Source organism: Haliotis rufescens, unplaced genomic scaffold (genome assembly GCF_023055435.1).
Source record: "Haliotis rufescens isolate VD_foot unplaced genomic scaffold, xgHalRufe1.0.p SCAF_123, whole genome shotgun sequence".
Taxonomy (NCBI): domain Eukaryota; kingdom Metazoa; phylum Mollusca; class Gastropoda; order Lepetellida; family Haliotidae; genus Haliotis; species Haliotis rufescens.
In genome coordinates this window covers 395,453-408,311 of record NW_025963806.1, presented here as the reverse complement: position 1 = coordinate 408,311, position 12,859 = coordinate 395,453, and the positions used below count along the sequence as shown (strand labels likewise).

The 12,859-nt window shown below is 45.4% G+C and overlaps 1 protein-coding gene across 1 annotated transcript; it reads right to left on the bottom strand.

The window, feature by feature from the left end:
• Positions 1-6,065: 6,065 nt before the first annotated feature.
• On the bottom strand, positions 6,066-12,776 carry LOC124117434 (kelch domain-containing protein 10-like). The gene is made up of 2 exons (XM_046479333.2): positions 12,117-12,776; positions 6,066-6,820 (listed from the first exon to the last, which is right to left on the bottom strand). The coding sequence occupies exons 1-2, from the start codon at positions 12,767-12,769 to the stop codon at positions 6,286-6,288; spliced, it is 1,188 nt and encodes a 395-aa protein (XP_046335289.2). The 5' UTR covers positions 12,770-12,776; the 3' UTR covers positions 6,066-6,285.
• Positions 12,777-12,859: the final 83 nt, after the last annotated feature.

Here is a 12,859-nt window from a genome sequence, read left to right as displayed (position 1 = left end):
CGTGACGAGCGAACGCTTTAACCACCAGGCTACCCGACCGCCCCACACGTTTAAAGACACGGTTCGGAATTATGAGAGCAAATCTTTGAAACTAGGATCATTGATACAAGTTTCAGTTCCATATGCCTCATAGTTTAAGGGCTGTTGAAATGTATATATACGTTTCCGAGTCGGAATGGAACGCTTGTTACGAATGAGATTCCGATTGCGTCTGAACGGAACGTGCACGAGTATGTGTGATAGTCTCTCGCAGTATTTCACTAAACACATGCATCATAAACAATTAAAATATTCGAAAACAACAATCCTAAAACAGTACAGAAAACTGAAAAATATTCTGTTGTCCCAGTTTCATGCCGGTCATAAATAGGGGTGACGGCTGAACAAGCGGGTACCATACGAGTACAGCTGAGGTGAAGTGGGGTTTAACGTCGCGTCCAAGATTATTGCATTTATATAGCGACGTGCATGTACGTGTGTGTTTGTGTGGCTGCTTGTACTAGTCCGGACTGATGCCGATTTATAGTGCTAGCTCACCGAGATACCATGCCGCAGTTTAACATGAATACCCCACTCAGACACGGTATACTGACTCCGAGCCGACCAGTCCTTGTTTTAGCCCCTTAAATGCCAAGCGCCAGACAGGGTAACAACAAGTACCATCTTTTAACGTCTTTTTGTATGACGCGGCCGGGGATCGAAACCCAGACCTTCCGCTCTCCGGGCGGACGCTCTACCACTAGACCACGGAGGCGGTCCCTACGAGTACGGTGACGGGGCTGACAGAGACTCAGAAATGAGATAAATCTGAGACCCAAAGAAAGGTATAGATCTGTAATGGAAGTTAATCACTGCCAAATTAGTCCACCCTAGTATCCAAGTATACTACTCACAAGAAGATAAGAACAAACGATTCCTTAATATTGGTATAGCGTCATAGCAGAGTGAGTTGGGCTTAACGCCGCTTTTAACAGTATTCCAGTTATATCGCGGCGTGTCAGCTTAATGTGGAAGGAAAGCCCGAAGTGATGCAGGTCTCAGACGTTTACCACTTCGGTGAAACCCACGAGCACGGGTATGGTGCTGACAAACCTAGACACATAATTGGCGCGAACTGGGATTCGAACCCACAAACATAAGTTTCTGGAGTGCCCAAGGGAGGCAACTCTGCACAGCGAATTGCGGCGCCTGCTTCCCGGAGTAGGGAGGTTTTGTTTGTTTGTTTGTTGTTTAACGTAGTACTATTTTCCAGCTATATGACGGCGGTCTGGACCAGATAATCCAGTGATTGACATCATGAGCATCGATCCATGCAATTGGGATCGATGACATGTATCACCAAAGTCAGCGAGCCTGACCACCCGATCCCGTTAATCGCCTATTACGACAAGCATGAGTTGCTGCAGACCTATTCTACCCCGGATCTTCGCGGGGGGAGACAAGCATGGGTTGCCGCAGACCTATTCTACCCTGGATCTTCATGGGGGGAGACAAGCATGAGTTGCTGCAGACCTATTCTACCCTGGATCTTCACGGGGGGAGACAAGCATGAGTTGCTGCAGATTTATTCTACCCTGGATCTTCATGGGGGGAGACAAGCATGAGTTGCTGCAGACCTATTCTACCCTGGATCTTCACGGGGGGAGACAAGCATGAGTTGCTGCAGACCCATTCTACCCTGGATCTTCACGGGTGGAGACAAGCATGAGTTGCTGCAGACCTATTCTACCCTGGATCTTCGCGGGGGGAGACAAGCATGAGTTGCTGCAGACCTATTCTACCCTGGATCTTCACGGGTGGAGACAAGCATGAGTTGCTGCAGACCTATTCTACCCTGGATCTTCACGGGGGGAGACAAGCATGAGTTGCTGCAGACCTATTCTACCCTGGATCTTCCCGGCTGGAGACAAGCATGAGTTGCTGCAGACCTATTCTACCCTGGATCTTCACGGGTGGAGACAAGCATGAGTTGCTGCAGACCTATTCCACCCTGGATCTTCCCGGGTGGAGACAAGCATGAGTTGCTGCAGACCTATTCTACCCTGGATCTTCACGGGGGGAGACAAGCATGAGTTACTGCAGACCTATTCTACCCTAGATCTTCACGGGGGGAGACAAGCATGAGTTGCTGCAGACCTATTCTACCCTGGATCTTCGCGGGGGGAGACAAGCATGAGTTGCTGAAGACCTATTCTACCCTGGATCTTCACGGGGGGAGACAAGCATGATTTGCTGAAGACCTATTCTACCCTGGATCTTCACGGGGGGAGACAAGCATGAGTTGCTGAAGACCTATTCTACCCTGGATCTTTGCGGGTGGAGACAAGCATGAGTTGCTGCAGACCTATTCTACCCTGGATCTTCACGGGGGGAGACAAGCATGGGTTGCTGCAGACCTATTCTACCCTGGATCTTCACGGGGGGAGACAAGCATGGGTTGCTGCAGACCTATTCTACCCTGGATCTTCACGGGTGGAGACAAGCATGGGTGGCTGCAGACCTATTCTACCCTGGATCTTCACGGGTGGAGACAAGCATGAGTTGCTGCAGACCTATTCTACCCTGGATCTTCACGGGGGGAGACAAGCATGAGTTGCTGCAGACCTATTCTACCCTGGATCTTCACGGGGGGAGACAAGCATGAGTTGCTGCAGACCTATTCTACCCTGGATCTTCACGGGGGGAGACAAGCATGGGTGGCTGCAGACCTATTCTACCCTGGATCTTCACGGGTGGAGACAAGCATGAGTTGCTGCAGACCTATTCTACCCTGGATCTTCACGGGGGGAGACAAGCATGAGTTGCTGCAGACCTATTCTACCCTGGATCTTCATGGGGGGAGACAAGCATGAGTTGCTGCAGACCTATTCTACCCTGGATCTTCACGGGTGGAGACAAGCATGAGTTGCTGCAGACCTATTCTACCCTGGATCTTCACGGGGGGAGACAAGCATGAGTTGCTGCAGACCTATTCTACCCTGGATCTTCATGGGGGGAGACAAGCATGAGTTGCTGCAGACCTATTCTACCCTGGATCTTCACGGGGGGAGACAAGCATGGGTGGCTGCAGACCTATTCTACCCTGGATCTTCACGGGTGGAGACAAGCATGAGTTGCTGCAGACCTATTCTACCCTGGATCTTCACGGGGGGAGACAAGCATGAGTTGCTGCAGACCTATTCTACCCTGGATCTTCGCGGGTCTAGAGTAGGGAGATTCAGCCAACACAACTGTAAATTCTGTGTTTTCGGTATTTTCTCGGATTTAAGTTCGACTCGCTTCAAGACATACAATTCTTTTGACTGATAGGAGTGAGTGAGTATGGTTTTACGCCGCTTTTAGCAATATTCCAGCAATATCACGGCGGGGGACACCAGAAATGGGCTTCACACATTGTACCCAGACTGATAGGAGGAACATTTTTATACCCCAAAAATACTATTTGTCAATTCGTGATAATGTTGAATTGTGTGGTAAAGCGTGAGAACTATGTATTTGCTTCCTGTATTTTCGGAAACAGATTGTAGCCTTAGAAATTCGGTGGGTTTTTTCAAGACTTGTCAACAGAACTAGAAGAAACGTTTTCACTGGTCCCCAGCACAATTTAGTAGCCTCGGTCTTGCGAAATAGCGCGTATTTCAAAGGCTTGTTTATCTTTGGTAAATAATCCCTGCATAGTCCTGGAAACAACGTGTTGTCAAAGAACCGACTGTTTGGCTCCTGTCTGAGAGAAACATCTCATGTTTTGAAGCATTGTACGGGACCTGTGACAGGCGTAGTGCCACGATCACATTGAGAAACAGAGCCATGTTCATGCCCCGTCCAACTCAACCTAAGACTTCGGCGACATCTTGACTATTGAGTGACATAAGGTTGAATGAATATCCCCTTCTGTTGTTGTTGGACAGCCTGACATCCATAAATAAACAACTTCTCTCTATATAAAAATATCTCACGTGCACGACTGGCACACGCCTCAACACCTCGAGGGGCACATATAAACAATACACAAACACTGACCCTGCAGAAAATACACGAAAATATAAGCAATATAAACATACGTTATATATACAATGTAAATAACGAAAATATTGCGACTTCTTTCCAACCTGCCTACAATGTAGGTATATAGCAGAAGCAACTGTCCCTGCGTGAAGCGCGGTGAAGCTCCGTGAAGTCATCCCAAGCTTCAAAGCAGAAATAATTAATGTTACCAACTTCGAATGCATGTCCTTTTTCCATATTTTCCAACTGGCCTTTAGGTTATATTCACGATTAGTAAAAATCATGACGAGATCTATGGACATATTAATACTTGTTTCGACCAGTCCCAGAACTGAGAATACCTTACACGGAAAACGCCGAACTTGGCTGAATGTAGCCGAGGAACAACCTAGAGGTGTGCAATAATCCGAATGATTGATCTTTAAGATTGTTTCCTTACTTATGCCTTACTAGATAACAACAGTGAGTGGGTGAGTGAGTGAGTTGGGTTTAACGCCGCTTTGAACAGTATTCCAGTTGTCCCACGACGTGTCAACTTGACGAGGGAGGAAAGTCCTAAGTGATGCAGGGGTTTTAAGACATTTATCACCTTGGCGAAACCCGCGTGCACGGGAATGGTGCTGACAAACATAATCGGGGCAAAACAGGATTCGAACCCAACATAGGTTCTGGTGTACCCGGGGGGCGCAACTCTGCATAGCGAATAGCAGGCCTCCAAATATAAATAGTACCAACAGCGTTGACAATCATGAATGCTGAACACACACGCTACAACTCTGAGATTCTGTTTATCATCCAAAAATCATTCTTCCAAAGTTTTAAATTTGTAAATAGTAATAACCAGTGCATTGAGTGTAAAAAAGTACAGATAACCAATGTCAGATAAATCATGTCATTTGAATGTGACGTCATAGTGACGATGACGTCACAGTGACGTCATGTAACGATGACGTCACAATGACCTGCAGAGCATTGTGGTGCAATTCATAAAGCGATAACATAGATATCGCTTGATCTCACCCAATCGATATCTCCTCTAGAAGCCAGATTTGTATGACAGATAGAGAATATCACCCTCGTGACTTTTGATAAAAAAGTTTAAATATCCGAGGCATGCTGAGGAGGTTTGAACTGTTATAGACGAGTTTTGATATATTTGATATCAAACGACACGAGGGTGATAATCTATATTTCATCCAACATCATTCCACCAACATCCAGTTTTTAAACAGTCATAAGCAGTGTCTTCAGTGTAAAAAAAACCCCTGATAATCACAGTAACCAGCTTTAGTAGCGGAAGAATTAGTGATGTCATTTGATTGTGACGTCACGGTAACCGTCATATCCTAGGAGAGATCGCTTGTTCTCACCCAAGCGATATCTCCTGTCGAAACCTGTTTGAGATCCTAAACGTGCGTACCAAACGTAATTCTCGAACAAATTTCAAAAGAAAATCTATCAGGGTTGGAGCCCTGCGGCCAAATAATGCCTGTATAACCAATACATTTGAAAGGGAATGCTCTTTTCTGGAAACAAGTAAATACAAAGTATTATAGCTAAAATGGATAGAATTATCACAAAAACCGCCCGCATGTTATCAGAAATGAGCGGGCCACTGAAACTTGATAATGCCCTCATATTGCTTGACGACGGGCCATTATCACGCCCGTTGTTAGGTGACGTCATAGGATACTGATAGGTGACGTCATCAGGTTTGTTCTATGACGTTTCCATATTTGTAAAAGTGGGTCAGTGGCATTCGTGTTGATTGCAGTAAATGTTTCAAAATCGATATTGAGGTTTCTTTTTATTTCATAACAAATTCCATCCATTTTTAGCTATAATAACGGTAACGCTATTTTTCAGAGCATTATCATTTGCAGAAGCCCTTTGTCTTTTCAACTGCCCTCCTTCGTCGGGCAGTTAATGGAAGACCTCGGGCTTCTGCAAATGATAATGTCCTAAAAAATAGCGTTACCCTTATAATACTGATTCCTTCTCAATACACACGAATCAGAGTTAACATAGTGTTGTTCTGGTCTGCATGTGGCCATGGTACGGTCAGTTTGATTTTTTTTATGCCAGGTGTTCAAAGCAGCTTGTTTTACAGGAGGAGGGAGATATATCCGTCTTCGCTAAACACCAACAAGCGGAACTAGCCCGAGCAGCGGTTTGTAGTCCATGTGTCATTTCTTAAAACGTTTCTCGGTGAAGATACAACGTGGACGAGTACTCACTGAAAGGCACGGGGTTAAATGCGAGTGTAACTATTTGCGTTGTTTATGTAATGCGGTCGACAAACTGCCGGGGAATACCATAGGTCATCTCCAGAGTTTCCTTGGGCAGTGTGTCCAGGGCCCAGAAGTGTCTGGACACCGTCTCCCACGACAGCTCCATCAGCTTCGGCACATGATACGGAATTCTCCATCTGAACATGCGCGATGACCTGACCCCTCCATCCGTCACGCCACCATACACGTAGAGATGATACGAAGGGGAGACAACCACACGATGAAAATACAGCTTCTCGGGAAGAACGACAGGCACTCTACACCACTGAAACGATTCCAGGGATATTTTCCATATGTCTGTGAGACCCACGTGTGGCACCGAGTCCAGGTAAAATCTCCCCCCGCAGATATAAACCCAGCCCCCAATCTGAACCAAACCGAAACTGCATCTGGCGGCGGGGTAACCATGTAATGGATCCCGGGCTGTTCTGATTTCCTCCCACCTGTTTGCAGCCACTTCGTAGGCAAATATGCTTTTGAGCTCTTCTGTGAGATGAAGTCGCCCGCCTCCGAACACGAAAAACCTTAAAAAGATATAATAATAAATTATATGTTTGAGTATGTATAAAACCACAGTATTCCAGCCAGCAATATCACAACGATCTGCAAATACTCAAATCTCAGCCAGACAAACCTGTGATTGATATAATGAACAACGTCACAGGCCGTCCAGGGGATGACCAAGTCACCGAGCCTGACCACCCGAACCATTTTAGTTCCCCTCACCACAATCTTTAGAGTGCTTGAGGACCTACATTAACCCTGGTCCCGCACATCTTCCCGAGACAAGAGCAACACACATATCGATAGTTCAATCAGAGAACGTTTCACAAAATCAACATCTACGACTGAACACCTTCGTATGAAAGTAATTTACCGCTGGCTGTCTTTGTTGATACGAATATGTCTTTTTCATCTTTTAAACCCCCCAACGCTTGCCTATGTTTTTGTGTCAGGGATGAAATCGCGAATATGTTTGTTATCTTATCGTCTAGGTCGTCAGCGATCTGATTGGATATCGCGATTTCATTACAAGGGGCACAACTCGTGATCTACGCGAGGTGGCGCCAGGGTCGCGCCAGGAAAAGTGGCCTTGATGTGGCAAGGGTAGAAACTAGACTTTAATACGGGCTAGTGGACCCGCTTGCCTCATGGGTCCCATAAGACTTTAAATGTTCGCAATCTCATTAAAATCAGATCTTAGTTCTTGCTACGGCTAAACAAAGATCTAAGTACATCCATTACGACCTCTCGCAAATTTTGACCGACCAGTGGAATGACTGACAAGAGGTCGACGTTAGCCAATCAGAAGGCAGCTTTACGGCACTAGTTTTCAACTGTCGACTACGCTTTGAAACATATTTTCACAAATTCTCGATTACAAATTTGAAAACGGAACAAAGCAACATTCTGGAATGGCTAGTAGATGGTCTAGATTGTAGGAATACAGTCACAAAGCCCATAACTGCCGTTCGGAATACAGCGTATCAAATATTTCGAAGTTGCACGATCAAAAATCACATTCCAACTGTCACTTTCATGAACTGATAAACGACGCTCTGATTGGTCGGATGAAGGGTTGTTCTGGCGTGACCCGTAACGGGATGTCCTCAGATCTTGGTTTAGCGGTAGCGAGAACTAGGACGTGATTTGAATGAGATTGTAAATGTTCAGATGCACTGTGTCCTGCTCGCCCGTCCCGATATGAGACCACTCTCAGTTATCTTTCAGAAGCATAGTTTCACCTTTCATTTCACTCGAAACCAAATAGAGTCTAATACACAGTTGTTTGGACAGAATACGTTGTAAATCACTCGTTCGTCGTACTTGTAGTCGAGGATTGGGCCTGTCTAGGATTATTTATTCCGGCTTCGTTATTTACAGGTTAATTGTCATCATTATCATACCTTTTAAAAAAACGAAAAAAAACCCGAGGGTTTTAGGTTTATCAGCGTTAGAAATTGGCACTTGTCCTGTAGTCCTTGCCGAACTGCCCAATAGTTAAGGTATCATAAGGACTAGTAGAAATTTGCCATTTTTCAGGGTTTTGCTATATGTTATCATTAAATGGATAAGTGGACTAAAAATGTTAGTTTCTACCCTTACCTTTCTACCCTTCGCTTTTAGCAATATTCCAGAAATATCACGGCGGGGGGACAGCAGAAATGGGCTTCACACATTGTACCCATGTCGGGAATCCATCCCTGGTTTTCGGCGTGATGAGCGAACGCTTTAACCACTGGGCTACCCGACCGTCCCTTTTAGGTTATCCCCAATTGAACGTTATGACTTGTTCAAGTCGTGCAGTGTTCTGATTAATTAAAAAAATGCATCCCTTGGGTTAATGTAGATTTGGCCACAGCTTGACATACACAAGCTGCAACACATTCGTCTGCCTGTACACGTCGGAAGTAGCCTTCAATCCCGGACAGTAAAACCGACATTTCGAGCACTTTTTGACACCCTTGAATAGCCGCATATATAGTACCAGATAATGCCATGTTTCATGTAACCGAGGCGAAACTGTGCAACTCGGCTTGGAATCTACAACAGTTCTCTTTGTTGTCTAACGACGCAATCAGCAATCGTCCAGCCATATAAGTGAGCTGTTTTAAAGCTGCTTTCAGTATTCCAGTTATATCACGGCGTGTCAGCTTAATGTGGGAGGAAAGCCCGAAGTGATGCAGGTCTCAGACGTTTACCACTTCGGTGAAACCCACGAGCACGGGTATGGTGCTGACAAACCTAGAAACATAATCGGGGCGAACCGGGATTCGAACACAACCATTGGTTTCTGGCGTGCCCAAGGGACGCAACTCAGGAACGCACTGAGTGAGTTGGATTCAACCTCGCTGTGACCAGTATTTCAGTGATATCAGGTGAGTCTGGCGTGGGAGACAGGAGGTATACAACGTGACACGGCTGTCGACTCACCGTGGAGTGTGGGGCGAACCTGGTCTACTTGACAGGACGACGATAATCTAGGTCAGGCTGTTATTAGGAAAAGGGTCATCAAAACATTTTTTGACAGAGGTCAGACTGCTTGTTTATCTATCTTAAAACCAGCGTAACTCGTCTCGCGTCATGATTTTTACCACTCAAAAGAAGTTAAAAACATTACAATAATAATAATAATAATAATAATAATAATAATAATGGCATGACAGATTAACTATAGTAATATATAAGATAGCTGAGCGATAAATCGCAGAACGAAGCGTGGTTTATTTAGGAGATAAACATACAGTGTTTTCAATGTAGAGCTAGGTCCTGTAGATTTAACCCCGCTAAACTGAATTTGGAACCGAACGCGCAGCATTGCAAACACAGTATGTTTATCTCCATTCTACCATGACTAAATAAAATGCGAACTCTTTGGTGTTAGCAAATATACTGAGTGAAGCGTCATGGGTTGAGTTCAGTGTTTTGAGTGCGTTATCGATCTGAATTGCGGAATCACCGAAAAAAAATATGGTGCTGTATATCCTCAAGCAGTTTGTTTATACCGTAATACTTCAATCGAACATATGACAGGCATTGAAAGCATATAAGCACGGCAACTTGGTAAGCAAACATGAGGTGGGCATCCGTAAAGAAAACAAAGCAAGCTTTGCAAGGCTTTCGCTCTACATCGCACGTCACCATTATGACGTCATGCCGCTCATTGTGACGCTGCTCGTGGGTTTCACCGAACTGGTCAACGTCTGAGACCTGCATCACTTCGGGCTTTCCTCCCACATTAAGCTGACACGCCGTGATATAACTGGATACTGTTAAAAGCGGCGTTAAACCCAACTCACTCACTCATTGTGACGCAAAAGATATGACGTCACAGTCATATATAGAAAAGCGCCAAAATTCCAAGCTCTCTGTTGTCTCCAAAACGTAAATACATTCCCTTTGTTGATTTCTGTCGTGTTTTTCTGCACAAAATGTATTGCCACACATCCTTTGTATATTGTATTAACCGCATCTGTGCATTTTGTAACCTGTAATTGCAGATATAATTATTTAAATACGCCTACCGACAATGACTGAAAATAGTACCATTCTACGAATATTAGCTTCCGCGGTGAAGCGGCCGTCAAACCAGCTGTTTCAATCAGAGGGGGTTTATTGTGATTTAATAGCCTCTGATTGACCAATCAGAATCGAGTAAATTCCAAATTTATGGTAGAATTCACGATAAAACATTGTTCTATCATGACGTCATTTGTGGAGATTCGTATTTGCGCTCGCAACGCGATGACGGCGTATATTAGACGACATTATTTTTGAGAGAGAAGTGTTGTATACGTTGTTCCCCATAGATACATACGCAGATAAACGCAATACCCGAACAGTTGCATCAAAGAGCGGGAGGGTGGTCGGGTTGCCTTGTGGTTGAAGCGTTCGCTGGTCACGCCGAAGACCCAGGTTCGATTCCCGACAAGGGTGCAATGTGTGAAACCCATTTCTGGTGTCCCCCGCCGCGATATTGCTGGAATATTTCTAAAAGGGGCGTAAAACCATACTCACTCACTCACTCACTCCAAGAGCGAGAGAGCTATGACAACTTATATTCGGAGGAAAGGTACATGTAATTGACGCGAGGATTTTGAGAATATGTGGGAAATATCCACCTGTGCATAAAAATGGACATGTCCGACATTTCCGGGGTAGGATTCTATTGTTGGATTCATCATTATAAAAATACCGGTAATTTATATTAAAAGCTTGTACAATGTATCATCATACTTAAAGAGGCTGTACGTAATGTTGATGGTGTTGCACACCTCACAGATAAACCAAGCCTGTCCTACGAGGCGACCAGATAGATATGGGTTCATGTGCACAAAGTGAATTTAGCTCTGCGATTGTACCTTTTATACTTTACATAGGCTTACACTAGTCGTAGCGCTAAGATCGATTTGTGCAAAGGGACTAGGCTGATCGGGTGCCATTGTACCCCGACGGCGTAATTCGTTGCTCATAATATCAATCACTGGATTGTCTGGTCAAGACTCGATTATATACAGGACGCCTCAACCAGCCGGAATATGGCCGAGTGCGGCGTTAAACAACAAACAGAACAGAACCTGTGACAACTGGGTTACACTATCAGCCTTACAAATATCAGCACCCAAACAGGTCCAAAGGTCATCAGGTCATCTCACACTGTGCACCAGCTGATCCCGGGAAGAACATAGCGTCTGCACTGAGAGCGGAAGGTCGGGGATTCGATTCCTGGCCGCGTCATACCAAAACACGTTACTTGTTGTTACCGTGCCTGGTGGTCGGCTCGGAGTCAGAAAACCGATGTTAAACTGCGGCATGGTATCTTAGTGGGCTAGCACTATGAAACCGGCATTAGTCTGGACTTGTACAAGCAGCCACGCACGCACGCACGCACACACACACACACACCATACACACACTACACACACACACTACACACACACACACACACACACACACACACACGTGCATATGCACGTTGCAATATAAGTACAATAATTTTTAACGCGACGTTAAACTTCATTTCACCTCACCGTAACTGAGGAATTCTAGTACATATGCACCGATGCAGCAAAAGTATTTGAAGAGTAATAAAATTCTTCGTTTAAATATCATTACAACAATACTGACTGACTGAGTATGGTTTAACGCCGCTTTTAGCAATATTCCAGCAATATCACGGCGGGGGACACCAGAAATGGGCTTCACACATTGTACCCATGTCGGGAATCGAACCCGGGTCTTCGGCGTGACGAGCGAACGCTTTAACCACTAGGCTACCCGACCGCCCCCATTACAACAATAGGAATACACCAGCCGTACCTTCCTCTGTATAACGCCACCTCCTGCTTATACCGCCCAGGGGGCACATCCCCTGCCGGTGACAGTTTCTCCCAAATTAATGTACGACAGTTGAGACGGTGAAGATCGTTTACAGCCTCGTCATAAAATCCAACCGCTCCCCCAAACGTGTATAAACAATCTTCGTGGAATATCAGACTTTGTCCATAGGCTCTCGGGGGCATATTGTCGCCTAGATCTAAACAGTTATACACATTTGGGTTGGTTTCAAGAAGATACCAGTAGCTCCTACGCCGACTTCCAAGACTACATTCACACACTTTGACAGTATTGCTCATCATTTCACCGAACGGAAATCCTGTCCCCCCGTACACAAACAGCCTCTTCCCTCTCATGACCATGCACGAGCTGGCGCACGTGTCTGGCACCCCAGGGGATGTCAGGTTCGTCCATTTCCAGGTGGCGAAGTTGAATTTCCAAAGTTCGACGAGCACACATGCAGATTCAGTGTCCTCGCGAATGCACCCGCGTGGATTGTATCCACCAAAAACATAAATATTGGCGTCATCAGCCACCATGGAGTGCCCGCTGCGACCGATAGGATAAACTCCTGTTTTTGTCCCATCGCACCCGTATGTCAACTCTTTAAACCTGCCTACACGCCTTGCGGACATATTCCGAGTGAGGTGGCAGTTTAGAGTTACCCGCCCTTTGTTGTCATGAATTGCGCCCCTTCGAGTGACCGTACTAGATATTTTACGTGC